The sequence below is a fragment of the Poecilia reticulata genome, linkage group LG12, assembly GCF_000633615.1.
Source record: "Poecilia reticulata strain Guanapo linkage group LG12, Guppy_female_1.0+MT, whole genome shotgun sequence".
Taxonomy (NCBI): domain Eukaryota; kingdom Metazoa; phylum Chordata; class Actinopteri; order Cyprinodontiformes; family Poeciliidae; genus Poecilia; species Poecilia reticulata.
In genome coordinates this window covers 22,223,320-22,245,654 of record NC_024342.1, presented here as the reverse complement: position 1 = coordinate 22,245,654, position 22,335 = coordinate 22,223,320, and the positions used below count along the sequence as shown (strand labels likewise).

Below are 22,335 nucleotides of genomic sequence, written 5' to 3'. Positions count from 1 at the left end.
GGAGACGATTTACGGCGTTTCCTACGGCCTGGAGACGATTTACGGCGTTTCCTACGGCCTGGAGACGATTTACGCCGTTTCCTACGGCCTGGAGACGATTTACGGCGTTTCCTACGGCCTGGAGACGATTTACGGCGTTTCCTACGGCCTGGAGACGATTTACGACGTTTCCTACGGCCTGGAGACGATTTACGACGTTTCCTACGGCCTGGAGACGATTTACGACGTTTCCTATGGCGTGGAGACGATTTACGCCATTTCCTACGGCCTGGAGACGATTTACGGCGTTTCCTACAGCCTGGAGACGATTTACGGCGTTTCCTACGGTCTGGAGATGTTCTAAATGAGGGTATTATGCTAAGAGACACGAAGCTGAAGTTGGTTTCCGATTGTAGTTCAGTATTTTTTTGTAAATCGTGTCTATACTGTGGGAAACATTGTAAATCGTCCTGTGTCTGTCGTTTAAACTCCACCACCTCTATCAGCTTTGCAGAGTCTGTATAAACAGCCTTTTAACCCAAWAGAGAAACTTAGGATTTTTCAACAATTTTCTAAGGATCTTGAGAAAGTCAGAATTGCGTTTTTTTTCCCCCAATGTTCCCTTTTTTAAATTTTATAACCTCATATCTCAAAATGTAATTTGTTTTCGTCCCGTTGGAGCTGAATATATTAAATGTGTGTGTGTTTGCAGGTATTACAGAGGAGAACCTGAACAAGCTGATCCAACACGCTCAGATCCCCCCTGAGGATAGTGAGATTATCACCAACATGGCACACCTCGGCGTCCCCATCGTCACAGACGTACGATTCTCGCCTCTGATCGTCTAATCTCTTTATTTAACATGTTTTTAGTCATTTCCGTTCTGGTTTTTCTTGACTCTTGGCTCCCTCTCTGCTTTCTCAGTCCACTCTTCGCAGAGGAAAGAAGATGGACAGGAAGGAGCGAGTGAGCGAACAAACCTACCAGCTTTCTCGCTGGACTCCGCTGATCAAGGACATCATGGAGGTAACGCACATCTCCAAATCGTAGCTAAAGAAGCTGAAAAAAATAATAATGGAGTGAGTACTCAGGAACTCTCCCATTATATTTGGTTATTTGTAAAATAAGTCAGACTGACTGGTTATTTAATTTTAACTCAACATGAATCCAAATCAGCTTTAGTCAAACATTTCCAGCTTGTGTTTCATCAACACATTTAGTGACTGAGGTGGTTTTATGCCTGTTTCTATGAGTGATGACTATTTTGTTGTGGTTCCTGCAGGATGCGATCGATGATAAACTGGACACCAAACACTACCCGTACATCTCCACCCGCTCCTCTGCTTCCTTCAGCACCACTGCAGTCAGGTACCCACGTTCTGGAGACGTTTTGGGTTTTTTCTCTCTACAGACAAACGCTGAGGGTTTGGATCGATTCTAACTGGACAGAAGATGAGTCAAATAAAGTTAGCTTACTGGTGACTGGCAGGTAGTGATCTATAAATTAATTAGATTGTCAATCAGACTTTCTGCAGACCAGATGAAACTGGAAAACAAGATCGATTGATAAAATGCCTGTTTTCAACAAATGGAGATAAAATTAAAGCTGCAGCTCAGCCAAACATCTCTGTACTGGACACCCAGTTACACCAACTTGTCATCTGTTACTGGTAACAGTTTGGTGTTGATTAACTCAAGTAGATCAACCTTTCAAAGGTGATCTCCCATTATTCAAATAACATTCTGAAAAAATCTGTATTTTGATAATTTTCGATCCCTCATTCTTAACAAACTCACCAGTTTTCAAGCTGATTGACCAAAACGTTTCAGAGGCTAAAAACGGCCAAAACTGGGTCAAAACCAATCATAATTCCAAGTTCAACCCAAAATGGCCGACTTCCTGTTTGTTGTAGAGTTTGAATTTGAGTTTTTTTGCATGTTTTGGGAATTTCCAGAATTGTATCAAATTTCATACTTACTATCATAGTTTCAAGTCATAGTTTTGTTCTATCAAGTAAGATAAATAAGGATAATTTTTATAATTTCCAGGGGGCGCTGTTGAGCTAGTTCTATTGTGACTTTTGCAAAAAGCTTATTTGAATAATTGAGAAGTCAGAGCTTGGCCCTGGGTGTAATGTCACAGTCAGTTTTAGGTTGTATTCCTGTTGTAAGTGGGAAAACCAATATTTTTCCTAATTATTTTGGTGGAGACTATTATTACCAATATAACCCAATAATATTATTTTGTTTTTTTCTGTTTTATAGGCTCAAATACTAAAAAGTTTGAAAAAATACTTTATGTACCAAACTGTTCAAAGTGTTAAAAATAGTTCATAGGTAACTCTGGGCTGCTTCGATAAAAATAATTTGATTGGGATTTAATAATAATGCTAATGTGTTAGCATGTTGTGAAAAGTGGAGAGAAAAGCTGAAGACTTGAATATAAATGATGTTTTTTCTGCGGCAGTGCTCGATATGGACACTGGCACAAGAACAAGACCCCTGGAGAGTACCGCACCGGCCCCCGACTGATGGTCTTCATCATCGGAGGCGCGTCTTTCAGCGAGATGCGCTGTGCCTACGAGGTCACGCAGGCTAACGGGAAGTGGGAAGCCATCATTGGTGAGTGGAGCAACTTTGGATCTTGGGTCCGTACTTTACCTTAACTTACTTTTCTACTGAGTAGCACAAGATAATCTACAGACATGTAGCTTCTAATTAACCTGGAATCCAGTTAAGACGTTAATTCACTTCAGTAAACGGTTGCCTGGTTGGGGTTTTAAAGTTCGGTCCAGTGAGTTTCCAGTAAGTTGTGGAAATATTTCATCGAAAACTGGGCAGTGAAATCTGTCCCCCTGTCTGGGTCCATCAGAAGGAAAAACTCAGTTTCTCCAACAAACTCCTCCCTCATTTGTCTATCAAAGTTATTGACGGTGTCTTGCAAAATTATTTATAATCTTTGAGTTTTTTTTTCCATTTTTTGACATTACAACCACAGATTTCTGTTTTATTTAGGTTTTATTTGACAGGCTAACATAAAGTTACTAGGAAATTAATAATTTCTCCATTAAAAACATGTAATTAAGAAGTTTACCCTGATACCCCTAAATAAATTAAAATAAATCTCTAGCATTCCTGCTACTTAGTAAAATTCAACAACTATAAAAACATGAAACCAGGAGTGAAGGGTCTGTTTAAAGAATCACTTCCTGAAGTTCAAACCATAAATGTAGGTTGTGCAATAACTAATTTGGTCCTATGCTAATTCTGACAAACTGTGTGTCAATATGGTTGAAATTAGCATTTTAGCTTTAGCTTTCACTAATTACATTGTTAGTGTAGCACTTTATTTTATCTACTCATTTAATTTCCCTTTGGTATCTATACAGCATTTTTGAATTGAATTAGCATTAGTAGAGCTAATGTTAATTATTAGTACGTTAGCATGATTTCTGCATGATTTTTCATCAACTCAAATTTAAGACTGTTTAAGACCATTATGAATGGAATTTAAGACCCGTATCACATCATAAATGTACAAACTGGGGGAAAACACCAAAAATACTCCCTTCTATTTCTGAATCTTGAGCTACTTTGTGATAATCCATCACATAAAATCCCAGTAAACGGTTCCAGTTTGTGGTTGTGGTGAGACGAAATGTGGAAAACTCAGAAGGTGTGGACTATTTTGCAAGGTACGGTACCGACTGTGTGACATTAGTTCTGTTGTGGCCCTTAGTACTGACGTCTTAAAGCTGAACCATCCACTGTTTTCTTGTTTCCTGTTGCTTTAGCTGTTGTCTCTCAATCAACTGTTATCTTTAAATTGTTGGCGTGTTTGTGACCTGAGTGAAGTTGGCTCCTCCCACCTTCTTCAAATCTAACAAAATTGGTGTCAAACGTTTGTGCAGCAAACATTTTCATTTGTGCCGCTGTCACTTTAAAGATATTGATAAAAAAAAAACATTTCCAGAGGTTTTTATCAATATCGTCAAAGCAAAAGCACCGCAAATGAAAATATTTGCTGCATAACCAAAGTTGATTGACACCAAGTTTGTTTGAATTTGTAAATGTGAACTGGGAAATGGTTGACCTCTGACCTCTGGAAACTTTATTATCCTAAAATGATAGTGGCACAAACAATACATTTTTCTGTTCAAACGTTTGACACAAATATGGTTACATTTGGGTAATGTGGGGGTGGAGGTCTGGTTGACCTTGTGACCTTTAAACTTTCATTAATATCTTCAAAGCAAAAGCAGCACAAACAAAAAATGTAGCAGCACAAACATAGCAGAGTTGCTCAACACTAATTTTGGCTGGTTGACCTTTTATAACCGGTGGAAACTTTTTATTAATATCTCAATGAAAGCAGCACAAAAACAAATTTTGCAGCACAAACACAGCACAGTTTATTGACACCAATTTTGTCTGATTTGAAGTGGGAAGGTGGTTGACCTCTCACGACCTCTGGAAACATTTATTAATATTTTTAAAATGATAGCGGCACAAACAAAAAAATTTGCTGCACAAACGTTTGACACCAATTTTGCTAGATTTGTATAATTGGGAGGGATCGGGAAGGGCTGGTTGAACTTTTGACCTTTAAACTTTAATATCTTCAAAGCAAAAACAGCGCAAACAAAATATTTTGCAGCACAAACTTAGAATTGATTGACATCAATTTTGTTTGGTTTAGTAAATGTGAGCGGGGAAATTGTTGATCTCATGACTTCTGGAAACATTAACATCTTTAAAACAATAGCGGCACAAATTAATATTTTTGCTGCAGAAACGTTTGGCACCAGTTTTATTAGATGTCGGGAGTTGGTTGACCTTTAAACTTTCATTAATATTGTCAAAGCAAAAGCAGCACAAACAAAACATTTTACACCAACTTTTATTAGATTGGGGTAATGTGTGGGGGTTTGGTTGAACTTTTAACCTTTATTAATATCAGCAGCAGAAACGTTTGTCGCCAGTTCAGTTTGTGGCAGGTGGAAGAGCCGACTTCACTCGGTTGGTTCCGCCCTGTGGGTGCATGTCTGCCAGTGGACGAGTGTCTGTGTGTTTTCTCTTCACGTCGTTTTGGGGTTTTATTTTGGAGAGTCGGGCTGTGGGATGCTGTCAGACGAGTGGTGAAGCCGCCTCTGTTCCTTCACAGGTTCCACCCACTTGCTCACCCCAACCAAATTCTTATCGGACCTGCAGCACCCCGACTTCCGAGAGTCCACTAGGGTGTCCTTTGAGGACGCACAGCCCTCAGACGAGTGAGGCAGAGACAGATTGGGAGGGAGGGAGACAGAAATCACAGGACAAAGTAAAGGCAGCCGCTCAGAGAAGCCCTTTCTGAACGTTTAGCACAAAGGGCTTCGTTTTGGTTCCTCCCTCTTCTTTAAACACTCAGAACTGTTTTATGTACCTCACCTTCCTCCTCCTCCTCCTCCTCCTCTCCCCTCCCGTTTCCCACTGGGATGGGCATTCCTGATCCCTCCTCACTGCATGGTCCGCTCCAACTCCAACAGGCTCTTCTCTATTTAAAACCAAAATGATCAAATTAAAAGCTTTGATTTAGTGTTTTGGGGTGAATCTGTAGATTGAGTCTCGCCTGCGGAGGTCGGCGGCGCCGTCGGCAGCGGCGGCCATGCCCTGAGGAGGTCGTGGCTCCATCCCTGCTGCCTCCTCTCCTCATCTCAGCCGGTGGATTAAATCGCTCTGATTTATGACGGCCACCCGAAGCTCCTCAGACCGTCTCACTCATTCACGTTTAACCCCTGACATCTTCACCGTGTGGCGCCGTCAGTGCTGCTGCTTTCCTTCAGAGCACAAACTTTGGCTGGTCACCTTTAGCCCACCGTCACATGATAATACAGGGGTGTCCAAAGTGCGGGGTGGGGGCCATTTGTGGCTCTTGGAATGATTTTTTTTGTGGTCGTCGAGAATGATGCAAATTTGACTCGTCCAGCAGAGATGGTTAACAAAGAGTTTCTATTTGTAAGGTTTAAGTTATACGATGGAGTTTTAGGGCCAAACTAAGACAATAAAAAATGGTAACACTTTATGTCCTAAACAGGTGTTATGTCATAAACATGACAAAACACCTGTCATGAACATGAGCAAGTCTTCATGAATATTTATGACTGTTGTCATAAAGTGTCATTCAGTAAATCATGACACTTTTAATACAAAGTTGACATTATTCAAAATTGTCTTGACAACTTGACATTAACCAAGAAATCATGATCTGTCATTAATTTGTTATAAAAGTATTACTGATTAAACTTTAAAAATTGTGTAGGTAAGAGATAATATTAATGACACTTAATGACATCGTCATAACTGTTGCTACTTGTTCCACTTTATTTCAGGTAGGGAGAAATAATTACTGTTTTCTTAATGTATTTGACAGTGTAATTACAATTAATGACATTATTATGACTACTATTATGACATATTTATGAGATATGATAATTGGATGTCAAGTTGTCATAACCAAAACATTTTAAATAATGTCAACTTTGTATTAAATGTGTCATAATTTACCAAATGACACTTTGACAGCAGTCATAAATATTCATGAAGGTTTATTCATGTTCATGGCAGGTGTTATGTCATGTTTGTGACGGTGTCATGTCAGTCTTATTCACCCCCCCTTCAAATAAAGTGTTACCTAAAAAAATTAATAAAACTATATGAAAAAAGTCTAAATAATGAGAATAAAGCCATTACTACAGCTTTATTTATTTATTTATTAGTAACATTATTCTTGTCATTTTATTTTTATTTTTTCTTAGTGTGGCCCTAACACTCCATCATAATTGCCCACATAATTCTCTCACAATAGAAAATATAAATTACAACAAACTATTCGTCTTGTTATAGGTGAAACCACATTTATCCAGACTTTTACTTAAGAACTGACTTTGCTGCAATAAAATCAACGTTTAACCTATTTAATTAAACTTGATTAATTAGCGTTTTGAAAGTAAGTCGACCAAATCTGGTTCTCGTAACTGAGAATAATTTGCCCAAAAGAAACTGAAAACTAGATTCTTGTCTTTTAATACCAAATATCTGAATATTTGATGAATTATTAAATTATTAAAATGAATAACAAAACAATTTTACTCCTTTAACATCTTTATTTTATTTTATTTTTTTGGCCAGCGAGAACTTGTGACTCGACTAATTTGGCCAAAAGTTTGGACACCCCTGCGCTAATATAACTCGTGGCTCATCTACAGACGGTTAAAAAAAACAAGGAAGACTTTTTTTGTAATCTTCTAAAGCCCTTCAAAATTAAAAACCGTCTACACATGTAGTTAATGGTAACAAACACAAGCATTGGACAGGAGCTTCTTTACATTAAAAAAATACAAAAATTAGATTAGATTCAAATTAAAAGCTTTTTAGAGCTGATGCAAGAGAAGCTTCAATAAAAAGCAAAACCAGAAAAACAAAGATCTAATATCAGCAATGGCTCCTTTAAAGGTTTCAATAACAAAACTTCAGTCGACCAGAAAAACCATTAAAGACCAAGAAATACAAAAATGTCTGACTTCATTAAAGGAAACCAGACAAACTGAGCAGAAAAAAGAAACTTTGTACAAACCTAAACTTCTTAAAATCTACAACCCCAATAAATAAAAGGTTTTCCTGTAAAACTACAACTTGGCCTCCATCTCATGTGCGACTAACTTGCTAAAGCATTGCGGTTTTCCTAAACAAAATGGCCCTAAATCTCTACCAAAGATTACAAACAATGTCAGGTTTGATTAAAGAAAAAGTGAGTAAAAAAAAAATCTTCCTACAGACCTAAACATCAGTGAACGTAGTGATGAAACCCAATAAATAAAAGGTTTTCCTGTAATGCTACAACTTGGCCTCCATCTCATAAACTACGGTTTTCTTGAGCAAAATGGCCGCCACTTGCTACAACAGATCTACGTTTAAAGCTTTGTTGTTTTAGACGCATTCAGAGAATCTGTTCAGTTAGAAATGAAAGTCCAGAGTGTTGTGTTTCTGGGGCATGGAAAACGCCCACAAAGCTGTTTGTTTTCAGAACAACATACGCAAACATTTAAATTTTTAACAAGGTTTTTTCTCACTTTGCCAACAAATTCTGCCTCCAACAGACGGAAAACTCTCAGCTTTGCATCAGAAACAAACCTTAGAACTGGTGAAAGAGTGCTGGGAGTAAATCAAAGCGTCCGTTTGCCTCAGAAATAATTTAAACTTCCAAATATTTGAGCTAATTTGGTAAAGTTGTGGCACAAACTGTTTGCTTTACTCCAAAAAGCACCTTTCACGTTGTACGATGTCTCTGTGTCTTCAGCCGCCACAAACTTATTTTGACTTTGGATTTTATAATTTCTCCAGGGTTTTGTAGCTTTTCCTCTGCAGTTTGGTATTTCAGATATTCTGCTAGCTTAACTTCACTTTCAACCACACCAACTAAAACCTGTGCTTCAAAAATCTTAAGTGAAACTCAGTATATGCACACAAAGTGATACATCTATGCATTTTACTTTTTGGTAATTTTGAGGATTGTGGAGTTTATCTTATAGAAACCCAAAATGTAGCTTCTTGCCAATTTTGTGTATTTTTATAAGCCCAAAACTAAACATTTTTGAAAGTAGAAGTACGTTGGTTTAGAAACCAAATTGACCCACAAATAGCTAATATTCATTAAAAACACTTTAAACTTTTATTTTAATCATTCTAACACCAAATATACCAACGTTTGGATCGTAATACGCAGTGGAAACCATTTTATCACACCTACAGTTTTCCTTATCGCCACCTCTTGGGGTTTCAGCCAATCACCATAAAGCATAAGAAATGGAGCTGCTTTGGAAACGACAGCCAATAGCGTGTCAGTTTCCCTAGATTTGTTTTCTTTCAAATATTTTAAATGCGCTTTACGGAAAAATCCCTGTTTAGGTGAATTTTCTGTGAATAATTTGGAGTTATATCCCATGGAAAAATTAGCAAACACTATATAATATATAAACAATAATTATTGCTAAAAAAATGTTTTTACAAAATTGTAGAGCATTTTTAAATGTCTTAAGAAGCGATTTATATATAAAATGTTTTCAAAGTTAGCATCCAAGCAGAAGTTTAGTTGAAGAAAAAGGTGATGCATCATTTTTTTTGCATCTGCCTTCATTTGCAATTTGTGTCAACTTGGTAATCGATTAATCTGCTGATTATTGTGACGATTAATCGGGAAAAAAATTTATTTAACCACTTAAACCTTTTTGTACAATATTAGAAATACATTAAAAGATGCAAATAAACAAATCCTTTTTTAAAAATAAACATTCTATTGGGTAAAGTTAAAACATATTTACAGACATGTTTTTATCTTTATATATATTTACATTCTACAAATTTGGCTTGAATATGTTATTTTTCCATCAGATGACCTTTTTGTTTTAACTCCAGTTAACGATTAATTGATTTCTAGTCAGTTAGCCACGATTAATCACTTTTCTACCTACATTGCTGTATTAAACATCAATCTTAATCGATGACAAAGTTTTGCGAAGGACTACATTTTGGGCTTCATTTGCTGTAAACCACAACCAAACATCTGAAATATAAAAGTGGAAATGAAATATTACAAACTCACAATTTCACAGCCGTAAACATGTTTTAGTGTGGAACAGGTTTAATAAAGTCACCACATGTGTAATATCCAATAATTTCTCTCTGTGTGCCTAAGAAACCAAACAGCTGCTTCTGTTCGGACCGGATGTTGTGAAGTGTTTCTGGTAGAGAGAGCTTGTAGTCATTTCCTGCCTGCTCATGTGTTTCGTGTTGTGACCGATGGTTTCGGCCGCATGTGCATGCTGATAATGCATCAAAGTCCCAGCAGCAGCGCAGCATCTACAGCTGAATAACTAAAATATTACAGCTGTTTGGTTTGAAAAAGTAATAAAGAATCCTTTGAATTGTTCTTGTTTCTCTGAGAAACGTCAGTAACGGGAAACCAGTTAAAGTAAATCTTTGGTTTTTATAGCGTCTATTTAAAGTGAATATTGTTTTGTTTTTCCTACATGATTCATTATTAACCTTCTGACTAACTGATTATGATTTCATAACTCCGGGCTTCCATCGTTTCTTTCAACGGCTGCTGTCATCTGCCGTAGGCATTCATAACAAAAGCTGAAAACACATTTTATTTAGTTTTAACGCAACTAAACGCTCAGATTTAATGCTGCGTTTGTGTGTGTTGTCTCCAGGATCGACCCACATCTTCACTCCCACCTGCCTGCTGGAGCAGCTCAAGGCCATGAACAAACCAGACGAGGAAGTCACGAGCTAAGAATCCTCCTCTTCATCTTTCCCAGCCAATCCATCAGTTATGTATGCATAATGCTTGGAAAAGAGAAAAAAAGATGGAAAAAATATATATCAAAGAATAAAACTGTTGCAAGTATTCTTGTTTTACAATGGATGCAACTAATTAAATTTATTTAAAAAAGCTAATATTTGAAGGCCAGATAAAATGCAAAGTACCAAAATGTCCTATTGTATGCTAACACTATGCTAGGCTGTGTAAACAGTTTTTTCCTCTAGCGCTGCTCCTCCCTGTGAGTTTTACTGTTGGCAGATCGAAGGGGGATGTGCAATTTGAGACGACATTTTGTAAAATATATCATGCAATATAAATGTATTCACATATTTCAGCAGAGAGGAGCGCCATCCGCCCATCTGAGATGTTCGTATTCAGTAGCATGCTTGGACTCATGTGGACTGTTCTGTGTTTTTGTGTCGAGTGTTTTGAGTGCAGAGGAGTTAGCGATTAGCTTATTTTCTTGGGGTTGAATACGATGCCAAAAACATCTGAGTGTCAAACTATTTAAAAACATGCTTGGTAACAAAATATACACCTTCCTCCTGCTCTCCACTCATCTCCAAATGTAATTAAATATTCTTTTCTTTCAAGGTTTCATGCTATTAGCTACCTAAGCTAATTAGCCATTAGCTTATGGTTTAGTTTAGTTCAGCCAGTTTGTTTACAAAATGTAACACATGCACAAAAGTAAATTATGGCAAATGCAAAAGTAAGTCCTAAATACTGTAAGTTGGTAAATCACTATGTTTACTACATTAGTTTCTTAGCATATAACCATCAACAAAAATGCTAATTAGCCGTTAGCAAAGCAATCTGATCAGCCAAATCTAAACAATTTTTCACCCAATTTTGTTTTGAAAATGTATTTATCCACAAAAAAGTTTTACAATTAACTTTGTTGAATTGGTCTGAGCTGATAGCTCATTAGCTCGAGCTAATTAGCTAAACTTTTCCCTTCTTTTAACCATTTCAAAATAAATTTATGTCGAACAAAGAAAGTTCAGACATCACCACATTTTAAGTTTACAGCTTAAACTTACGAGTTTTGGTTGTCTGCTAGCTAGAGTGAAACAAGGAGGCTAAGCTAGCCAGTTAAGCTAACCGTATTTCTGCTACTGTATATTCTTGTGAAAATTTTCCTATTTTGAAAATCTGAATACATTTATTTTGTTAAATTTAAGAAACATTTTTAACCAACAAACATCTTAGCAGTTTTTTTCCCCAGTTGAATTTGCCAGCTAGCTATTTGCTAACCAAGCTAATGAGCTAAGCTACCAAACCTGGCTGTTTTTCTGTTGTAGAAACATTACTGAAAATGTTAAGCACATGATGGCCACCAACAGGGAGAACAATGTTACAGAGATTTTTACGTTCTTCTCGTTTGTGCCGGCTTGTTTGACTCTCAGAAAAACTAAGTTCTTGGTTTCAGTATTCGCCCAATAAGCTCAGTTAGGAAGAGAAACAAAAAAAATATTAAATGAGAGCTAAAACCTTCACCCCTCCTTACTGTAATTTCCTGCACCAACCTTTTTTCCACTCAAACAGATTTATTGTTAAAAAAGGCTGTTGCTTGCTGATATTAATGATTAATCCTAAAAAGGCCCGGCTGTGTTTCAGTATTGTATCCTGTCAGATCATTAGTACTAACCGGGCCTTGCACTGAGTAAGTAGTGTCGTGTATCTGCCATGCGTTGTTGTTTAAGCATCTTACTGTTGAATTGTGGTTTATTTTAAAGCAGTGCAGTAGTGAAACCTTTTCTGTGAAGCCGCTGTGTTTGTGACGTTTTAGCTGTAGATGTTAAACTAGGTAAAATATTTACTACTATGCTTTGTTTTTCCCTCTGGTGCAACGTAACCCCGTCCCTGAAGTTGAATGGCTTTGCAATGATAAAACTAAACCTGCGTGATATCGCCTCCCTTCTGTAGGCCAAACAAGTCGTTTTTTGCACTATAATGAGTTTTCAAATGCTTGAGTTTGTTTTTTATTTATATATATATATATAGATTATTATCATTTAGGCTTTATTTGCCAAATCACTGTATTTATTTAAAAGTTATTCATCAGAGAAAAATACCAGTCTGTCCTGTTTCACCTATTGGGCTGTATGTTTGCGAGTGTGTAAGCACAAACAGTACTTCCATGTGTACCGATGTACTATGGCTGTCTAATAAACTGGCTTCCATTACATGTCGCCGTCTTTCACATCTCATACATGTGGCTGGATTTCTAACATCTACTTACTATTCAACTAAAACTAAAAGGTAAACTGGGTTTCGGCGGCATGGTTGATGAAGTGGAGATAACAAACATTTTTGCTTTTTTTACATACAAAAGTGATTTGTCATTATTTTTATGAAAAAAAAATGAAGGGAATAGGAAGATTAATTCCAACAATACATAGTTTTTCTGCGATTTTTAATGTAATTAGTTGGAATTTACAGTGAAAACAAAACGTCAAAATTATTACATTCTTATTTATCACAATTAATTATTACTGATATGATAATGTTCAAATATCTTATTACACCTGAAATACAAGATTTATCACATTAGTAACACTTGAATATTGATTTAAAAAGTACAAGTTTCTCTTATAAAATGAAATTTTTTCCATGTTTAGTGAAATAATTTGCAGTGAAATTAGAACTTTTTATAAAAGATATTATTTACCTAAAACATTTAGATTTCTTGCTGAAAAGTTACGATAAATTTGTCGCATTTCAAATGTACCAAGATAATTGCACTACAAATTACACCAAAATGCTTTAAGATTTGTGTCCAAGTATTGTAAGACACAAAGATCTTAACAGGTTTTGCAGAGATAATGTAATTTTTTAATAGATAAAAGTGTATCAACTGTAACATAACTTCTATATATTTAGTGTGAAGTCAAAAACATAAACCAATGTGATGAGATTAGATAAAAGTTCAGATGTAAAGCTAATAAAAAATGTACTTAAAAATTGATAATCAGAAAATCTCCATTCAATCGGCTTTTTGTCTATTTTTGCAAAACATAAATGGTTTAATTTTCTGTTTCTAAATGTGGAAAAGTGGTAAAAAAAAAAATAAAACAGACTTTCAGCTATTTTAATTTTAAATTCAACCTTTATTGTTTTAGAAGTTGAATATAAAAATAATTTACAAGAAAAATGTTGGAAAAAACCATTTTCATTTAATTTCGGAGCCAATTTTACATAAAGTGTAAAATTCAGGTGAAAAAGTGAAAATGTCCGACTTACATTAAAGCTGGTCGGCGCCATCTGCTGGTGAGCGGAGGTCTCTGCAGGTCGTAGGTCACATATCCATCTGGTCACATGACTAATAAATTATACATGAATAACGTTGAGCTCTTATTCTGAAATGACTGATCTCAGCAGCAGCAGGAAAAGATTTAAAGTTCATAATCAAAAAACATTTAAGTACATAAAGAGAGAGAGAGAGAATGGTGAAGTTACAGTTAAGGCATTTATATATAAATATATAAAAAACAGAAAAGTGAGTTACAAAAACATTTACAACACATGTAAGTAAATGTGAAGTAATTAAATCAATATGATCTACAGTGTTTATTAAAAATTAGTTTTTTTAGTGCATGTCAGAACATTATATAAACATTAAACTAATTTATTTTCATCAGCTGCGTTTCCATTGACCAAAATATTGGAATTACAAAAATAAATTTGCCTGATGGGGAAACAATTTCTAAAAAAAAGCTAAAAAGTTTATGTGCCGGGATGAGACTTTTTTTTTTTTACTTCATCAAGACTGGAATGCAAGAAAATAACAAAAAAAGAACTTTGTTTTGCATGTGACCCACAACAGGATGTTACCACTGCAGGAAACGACAAGACGACGACGACAGGAAGTGGAAACAACGCAATTACAAAATTATGTTTTTTTGGCAGATCGACAAAATTTAGCTCACATTTTTAACTGAAACTCAGAAAAAAAGACAAAATTCAGCTTCAAAGCCCGAACAGAAAAGTTTCTCCTGGGAGTAAAACCAAAGCAAAGTAACAAAGTGGAAAAGTTACTGTTTTTATTGATGTTGGTAGAGTTGCTGTTCCTGCCTGTGACCGTAGCGGCTCGGCTAGCGGCTCGGCTAGCAACTCGCCTCTAGGACTGCGTGAGCAGCTTCTGGTAGACGAGGCTCGACGCCAGCGAGCGCGCCATGTGGCTGGACGTGCGCCTCATGCGCCGCGCCGCGCGGATGGCGCGCTCCAGAGAGCCGTCCAGCGACGTCGGGCTCTCCACCGCGTGCGAGAGTCTGCGCCGGCTCTTCCTCTCTCTGGGCCACCGGAGTCCTGAGCCGCGGCCCGGCGACCCGTCAGCAAAGGAGTACTCAGGTTTGGAGGGCAGCCTGGAAAAACAGAGGAAAATATCAGGATTCATCATGAAAAACTGATGATTTCTGTTCAATTTGTGCTAAATAAACACAATTAAATAAAAATTCACATCAAAATCCATTTATATGAGCGTGTTTATCAATTAATCTAAAGTTGATTAATTGATAAGCGACCATTTTTCTTAAAAACCCGAGTTTTATCTTGTATCAAGATGGCCGACTGGGCTATCTTGATACAAGATAGCCCATGTATTTAATTGAATTAAATACATGAACGAGTCGATGTTTATTTTTATCTCTTATAAAATAAAATAAGTATTTCTGTTTATTAATAATAAATAATTAGAAAATAATGTTTTTTTCATTATTAAACTTGGACATATTTTACAAATATAAAAAATATTTTTATATTTGTAAAATATAAAGAACATCTCAGGCTGCTGATATTTTCTGTTGCTATAACTATTAAAAGTGCGTGTGAGCGCCCTCTGCTGGCTGGAGGAGGAGATCGTCTGAGACGATCAAATCTGAAACTGTTCAAACCCAGAAATTTCAAAGTTTTTTCTAGAAAATTTCTATTCTTTGAATTTCTGATTTTTCCCAGCAAATTTTCAACCTTTCAAACCCAAAAATATCAAAGATTTTGTCTGAAAATTTCTGATATTGATATCAATATTTTTCCGATTACTTTTCTTGCATATTTTCGACTCTCCAAACTCCAAACTTCTCTCCATAAAGTTGAACAAAAATTACATGCCTCCCAAAAACATGGCTTTTTTATTTTAGCTGCTCAATAATAAACTAAAACACTTTCAACTGTATTAAAATGGATAAAATGGTCAGATTGTTGTATTAAATTGTGTAAATCATCGTAGATAAAAGTTTGATGGTTTTCTCATGCATTTCCTGGGTTTGTTACAGTTTTCATGGTTTCATGCTTACAGCAGCTGCTGCTGGTACAAAGGCTCCTGATTCAGGGGTGAAGGCGAGACTGAGCTGCTGTACCTCCTGGAGGAAACTCTGTCTGAGGAACCTGACTGCTGGCTTTTGTGAGTGGGGGGAAAATATCTGTAACAATCTGTGAATAAAACAGTTTCATATCCAGTTAAGTCAGTTTTTCTTTGATTTCATTTTGTTATTGTTTTTTAACCACTGGCAGTGTTAACTGATTATTTTGTCCTTATATCACCTGAATCTGTGGATTTGTGCATTTTAAGGAGTCCACAGATGGAACAGCGGCACCAACACGGAGAATCCGACGGCTCACTGCTGCCACCTGGTGGATCTACCAGCACATAGCAAACAAAAATTCATCAATAATGCAGAAGAAGTCATTATGTAGGTGTTAAAAATGTTTAAATAAAACTCAGGTACAGTAGATGAAGGTCTGGTACACATGGGAAAAAGCACAGTATGTCTTTATATTATTTAAGAAATATACTTTTCTCTTAAAATACTTTTCAAACTCCAAAATGACAAAGTTTCTCCTAGAAAAACTCTTTTCTTGCAAATTTTCTACTCTTCATACTCCAGAAATCTGCATGGTTTTCTTGCTTGAGAATTTTTATGATTAATCTCAGAGTTTTTGAATTTTTTTCTAGCAAATTTTCCTAATTTCAAACTCAGAAAGTTCAAAGATTTTCTAGAAAATTTCTAAAATTAATCTCACATTTTCTGAGTTCTTTCTTTTCTTTTTTTTTTCTCTTTTTTTTCAAACTTTTTCGTCACTGTCAGATTTGTCTGCAGCGTCCGGAGCCGAGGACATCCCTGCAGAAACAAACCCTGAATCCTGGTTATTCCTGTTTTTATATATTCAGGGTTCGTCCAAATTCCCAACAGGGCAATTCAATAAGTTTTTAAGGATTTTCAAGGTAACTTTTCAAACTTTTCCAGCACCAGATTGGAGATAAAAACAATACAGATGAACTGAAGCAGGCAGGACTAATTCCCTATTATGTGATATAATTTACTACTGTTATTAATGATAATTTGTGACTGTATTCTAGTAAAGTAAAATGTTATGTTTTTATAAGTCTCTCTTATTCTCAACACACTGACTGGTCCAAGAAAATTACAAAAAAAATCTCTCAAGTTTTCTGCCATTTAGCAAACAGAAATATTTTTTCTGATCCAAACTGACCTACAAAAGAAAAGCAAAAAAAACCCAAATCTGTCTTTTTTATTATCTTTAAACATTTGTTTCCAACTGTAAACAACATTTTCCAAATTTAGGATTTTAATTAAGCGTCAAATTGAACTAATCTTCAAACTGTGCAGTTTGAACATTAATCAGCTTTCAAGGACAGAAATCAAGGATTTCCAAACCTTGAAAACACCTAACTGAAATTCAAGGATTCCAGGATCCTTTAAATTACTGCAGCTGATTAAACAGTCTGTAGGCGTCTAGTTAAAGTCTTGGTAAGCTCACAGAAGTTATATTGTTGTTTAGGCGCAGCAGCGTCTCTCATCTCTCTGGCCATTTTACTGAAAAGCATCTCGGGTTCGACGTCATCCAGGGTCTCAACTAATCTCCTCTCCACACCGGAGTCGCTGCAAAGCCCCACGGGTCTGAAAACAGGCCACAAAATACATTTAAAAACTGAAAAACAACAACAAAAAAATCCTCCACACCTCAAAAACAGAAAAAAACCCAAAGCAGAAAATGTGGAATATCGTCTGTTATCGAGATATTTCACAATATATGGTGACTATAGCATTGTAGCAATTTTGCCCATCCAGTGAAATAATCCGTCGGTTTTTTATCAATATTATGGAATTATTGAGTTAAAACAAACTCATATTTGTTGCTGAAAAGTTATTTCTAAGTTAGTTTTGTCTTATTTCAGGTGTTTCCAGTAGGAAGCAGATGAGAACTGCTTGTGTTTTCTCAGTTATCGCTTCACTCAAGACTTTTCCAGGCGCTGCAGCCGGACCGTAAAATCTGACCTGATGGGAGACGGGGACGAGCGGCGGCAGAAGTTTTTCTGAGGCGAAGTCGCCGCGGCGCCCAGCGGCTTCTCGTTTTTCGCTGAGCTCGGCGGTTTCTCGTTCCTCTGAGAAATATCCAGTCTCTCCTTCAGGTGGTCGACTTCGGCTTGCAGCATCAGGAACGCGTCACTGCAGAGCAGAAAAACAGGCGGGAGATTCAGGATCAGAGGATACACGTTCAGCTGGAAGCCTGGGTTCAGTTTTTACAGCAAACCAGTAAGAAGAGCTGCTTCACTGGGAATATTTCCAGTTAAATCCCACAAACATGCAGCACCACACCATGCAGTGAACAACAGATTGTACCTCCTATTAGTAATCTCACTGAAAAGCAGCAGATTCTGCAATAAAATACAGAAAATTAAATAGGATTAAACAGAACATCTCCATAAACCGGAATATTTATTCCTGCAGTTCAATTTAAACACTGTGATAAATTTAATTTGTTTTATTTCTGACAATTTCAGAGTTTATGGTTTACAGCCAATGAAAACCAAGAATTCAGTTAAGACCAATAAAACTGATTTGTTTTGTTATACAAATGTGCCTTTTTTTTACCTAAATAATCATCAGCAAATCAAGCATTTTCACAATAAAACCACACAAATTAACTAAAAAAAACTGTTTCAATTCATAATTTTGACCATTTATTACCGTTATTAACAATGACAAGGTAAACTAAAATATAACAAACTAATTTAACAAAAATAAAAACATTTCAATACCTTTATTTATTGTATAAAATATGAGCAAAACCTTATTTAAATTACACTGATCAATAACTTATTTAAACAACTAATAAAGTTGTTCTAAGGTAAATGGTTTCCTGATTCAAATTCAGAAATATTTTACTGATTGCAAGGGGAAATTAAATGTTGTAACTTATATTAATTCAAAAACTAAATGTTTAAACATGATATTCTAAAAAATCTAATAAAAATAACAAAAATCAGAACTTTTTTTTCATTAAGTTTAGCAAATATAAATAATTTTGGTGATTCTAACTGACCTAAAACGAGAAAAGTTTAGTTGGATTTAAACTTCACACAGCGAGAAAAAAACTGTCATTTTATTAGGTGTATATAGAACAGTGGTTCTTAACCTTTTCTGAGGTACCAAACCCACCAGTTTCATATGCGCATTCACTGAACCCTTCTGTAGTGATAAATAAAATATGATTCTACACATAGGGGTGACCCAACTAGAGTATAGTTGGGTCACCCCATGATCACCAAGTCTTCTTAAAAGGTAGAATCTCTGAGGACAGTTCTTCAAAATATAGTCAGTGTTTTCAGCAAAGTTGAGCTGACTGTCCAGGAACGACCCAAGGTTCTTAAAATGTGCCACAGTTTCMACAAGTTGGCCATCGAGAGAAACTGGAACCACTTTAAGGTCTTGTTTAGATCATTTAATTAGCTCTACATTCTTAAGAGAATGAAAAATTTATAATAAATAATAAAGACTTTGCAGTATTCTGATTTAGTAATGTAATTATATTAGTTGTGTTACCACCACCACGCCACTAGAAGGTTGGTACCTCGACTAAGGAGCAGATTTAGAAGTACACCAAAAGCTACAGAATTTGGTAAAAACTGTGAGCTTTGCTGAAGTAATTCAAGACACAAGTTCAAATCCATGCTGAGAGTGGACCTCCTTCAATCAGGGCTCCTCCGCAGCTCTGATTGGCTCAGCAATGTAACGCGATCCTCTGCAGCAAGTGATGGCAAAGCGGGGCGTCATCACGACTTTACACAAGTGTGTCTTTACCTCCGCGGCAGAGGCTCCACGGAACCCCCGGGGTTCAGCGGAGCCTGGGTTCGATAACCTAAATCGAACCCAGGTTAAGAACCACTGATGTAAATATATGGTTTCAGTTGTAAATAATGCTTTCCAAATTTAGGCTTTTGTTACCAAACAAACTGACATTGGAACCAATTCAGCTCAGCCTTAAAGCCTGCACTGATCCCAGAGGGAAATTAAATGAAAAACAACAACCAGGCCTGGTTTAGGGCGACCCGAACAGAGCAGARYMRGCCCTGTTTGCTCGGCCGTCGCTGTGGCAACTGCAGTTCCACACACTCACATGGGGTTCCCCCCGCCCCTCCTGCTGGAGCTCCGAGCTCTGGGGGCATCRCCATGGCGACGGCGGGCGCCCAGCGGGGAGCTGGAGAGAGAGCCGGTGGTGGAGCGAGCGCTCTGCTGCTCCTCAGAGGGCGAGTGAGCTGAGGGAGAGAGAGAGGAATGACTGAACACAGCTGGAGAAACCTGCAGCTGGTCACCATGATCTGGTTTATACTTTTAAAAAAAACTCAATAAAACCAAACATTTTTAAAAGTACTGTTAAGTTAGCCAAAATATTATGACACACTTTAATCAGTTTACATGATTTTGCCAGCTGGTGTTGAAGCCCAGATTAAGTTTTCATGCTTAAAAAATTTTCACATTTTGTTTTTTATTGTAATAAGTAATGTATTTTTTACATTTAATTTGAGTTTTGTTTACTTCTGGGTCAATATGTTTATAAAATTTAGCGTAAAGTGAAAAATAGTTATAGATATATTGGATTGTTGGTATGCAGCTGCCTTTGAGTAGCTAAAATCTGCTCTCTAAAAACGCTTTCTACTTCCTATTTAATAGCTCAAACATCAAATGTAGACACAGTCGTCTTTATTTTTATCCAATCAGCTCCAAGGACGATAAACGGAGCTCCTGGATTGGCTGCTTTGTAAACGTGTCAGGTAGCATTGCTGCTCTTTAGGATATTTTAGAAAAAAAAAGCATCAAATATGTAGATTTTCTCATAACTCTGGGTTGTGCTCTACCAAACATTAATCTGAGATAAAAACCCGCTGTGTTCACACGGAGTAGAGCTTCACCGTTGCTTGTGCTCGAGTAAAAGAGCGTCCAGAGGTCAGAGGGCGTGGCGTTGGCTCTGGCCTGTTTCCTCTGGCTGATGAAGCTCTGGGGGGAGAAGGTGCGCCTCCTCTGCCTGCTCCTCCTCGTCGGACGGGGCTCCGGCTCGGTGCCATCTCTGGGCCCCGCGTCCAGCTCGCAGGCTGACAGGGGCCTGTTTGGACTTCTGTTCTGAGGCGTCGACATGCTGCAGACACAAAGCAACAGAAACACGATGGATGAGATGCACCCATCTGAAATTAATATCCGTCTTGGTCCCGATACTGAAACAAATCTAGATCAAGTATCAGTGACACTGATCCATAAGGGCAGATCTATTCAGTCTAATTCTATGCTAATTCTCAATTACATATTCTGAAAAAACAATTTGTTACAGTTTATTTGTACATGTTTAACCAACTTATTGTTTTAGTTTCTTTAGTATGTACTTTACATCGGCTGTTATTTTCCTAATTCCACTGACGTTTGCCAAACTTGTGAATTTTATCGCGTATTTAAATGCACTGAGTTATAAAATACATTTCTAATTCAGTTCCTTTACGTCCGTTTTTTAAAAAGAGAAACGTTTTCTGTATCGGATCGTTATCGACCGATACTAAACCCCAGATATCGGTATCAGAAGTGTCCCACCTCTCTGTCTCCATCTGGTGGGGGCGGAGTGGAACTGCACCAGGAATCTGATGGCTTCTCTCGGAGCCCATGAAGCCGCTGTCCGTCTCTAGGGAGATTCGATCCTGATCAGTGAAACAGAGAAAACATTTCTGTTGACATGACAGAGCTGAGGAGGAACTAGTTACATTAACTCACTGCAGATACACTAAATGTTACCAAGTTTCTTTCTCTAGTTTTTAGTGCAAATATCTTATATAGCTTTTCAGAAGGACATTGGAGCTGTTTATAAAGTAAATAATTACTACAAAAGTACTAGTTCCACTGGAAGATGAGTACAAAAATGTGTAGTTAAATTTTTTTGTGAAAAAAAAAAAAAAAAACTTTTAGGAGTAGCTTTACTTTTACTAGAGTAACATTTTGTTATAAAGTATCGCTACTTTTACTTGAATAAAGTTTCTAAATACTCTATGCATTGTAACATACAGAATATTTGCGTTATAGACTGCAAGTATTTAATTTTTAGAAAGAGTGCTGCCTGAAATCTTATTTTGTACACCTTAAATATATACATTTATTTTTGATCTGTTACTCATCAACCTGCATATTTATAAAGCACTTTAACTCGAGCCAGAGCCGAAACAAAGTGCTGAACATCAGTAATAAATGAATAAGATAAAGAAAAATAAAACACAATAAAATGACAGACAGATAAAATCCATACCAATAAAAATTAAGTAAAATCAAATCTCAGGTGGGTTGAAGGTCAATGAGTAAAACCAAGTTTTCAAACTGGTTTAAAAATGTTTATATTCAAACCTTTAAATGATCATGAACATGTACTATTCTATGAATGGATGACTGTTTGTTTTGCAGAGCAGATTCAGGGGGCGTTTACACGACAACGATCCAACAAAAACGGCACTTTTGTTCCGTTTTTGCTGGATCGTTTACACGATAACGTTCTGATTACGATCTGTGTTTACACAGTAACGGTGCACATCGAAAACGTGTAATGCTCTCGCTGTGCCTAGTTGGTGCTAGGTTCTTTGAAACTTTGAAAGTGGCATGTGTTTAAAAAAAAGTTGTACTTGAAGGCATGTGGATTTCCGTGAGAGAACACGCATTGTGTG

General features: G+C 36.7%; 2 protein-coding genes across 6 annotated transcripts in view; one reads left to right on the top strand and one right to left on the bottom strand.

The window, feature by feature from the left end:
- The window catches only part of stxbp1a (syntaxin binding protein 1a), a 29,616-nt gene extending 17,082 nt beyond the window's left edge, over positions 1 to 12,534 (top strand). Inside the window, exons 15-20 of one of the 2 annotated variants that reach the window (XM_008424639.2) lie at positions 692 to 801; positions 905 to 1,006; positions 1,263 to 1,348; positions 2,448 to 2,602; positions 5,145 to 5,300; positions 10,231 to 10,321. In XM_008424639.2, the coding sequence (XP_008422861.1) occupies positions 692 to 801; positions 905 to 1,006; positions 1,263 to 1,348; positions 2,448 to 2,602; positions 5,145 to 5,254 (563 nt within the window). In that variant the 3' untranslated portion in view covers positions 5,255 to 5,300; positions 10,231 to 10,321. Of the gene's footprint in view, positions 1 to 691; positions 802 to 904; positions 1,007 to 1,262; positions 1,349 to 2,447; positions 2,603 to 5,144; positions 5,301 to 10,230 lie in introns of both variants that reach the window. The other variant, XM_008424640.2, reaches the window with a different exon arrangement.
- A 1,838-nt stretch (positions 12,535 to 14,372) lies between these two features.
- akna (AT-hook transcription factor) overlaps positions 14,373 to 22,335 on the bottom strand; it is a 30,815-nt gene continuing 22,852 nt past the window's right edge. For all 4 annotated transcript variants that reach the window (XM_008424637.2, XM_008424636.1, XM_017307684.1 and 1 more), the window contains exons 14-21: positions 21,224 to 21,327; positions 20,557 to 20,780; positions 19,764 to 19,902; positions 17,642 to 17,812; positions 17,124 to 17,263; positions 15,885 to 15,980; positions 15,638 to 15,773; positions 14,373 to 14,710 (exon numbers count right to left, since the gene is read on the bottom strand). In XM_008424637.2, coding sequence (XP_008422859.1) covers positions 14,467 to 14,710; positions 15,638 to 15,773; positions 15,885 to 15,980; positions 17,124 to 17,263; positions 17,642 to 17,812; positions 19,764 to 19,902; positions 20,557 to 20,780; positions 21,224 to 21,327 — 1,254 coding nt within the window. In that variant the 3' untranslated portion in view covers positions 14,373 to 14,466. The remainder of the gene's footprint in view (positions 14,711 to 15,637; positions 15,774 to 15,884; positions 15,981 to 17,123; positions 17,264 to 17,641; positions 17,813 to 19,763; positions 19,903 to 20,556; positions 20,781 to 21,223; positions 21,328 to 22,335) is intronic.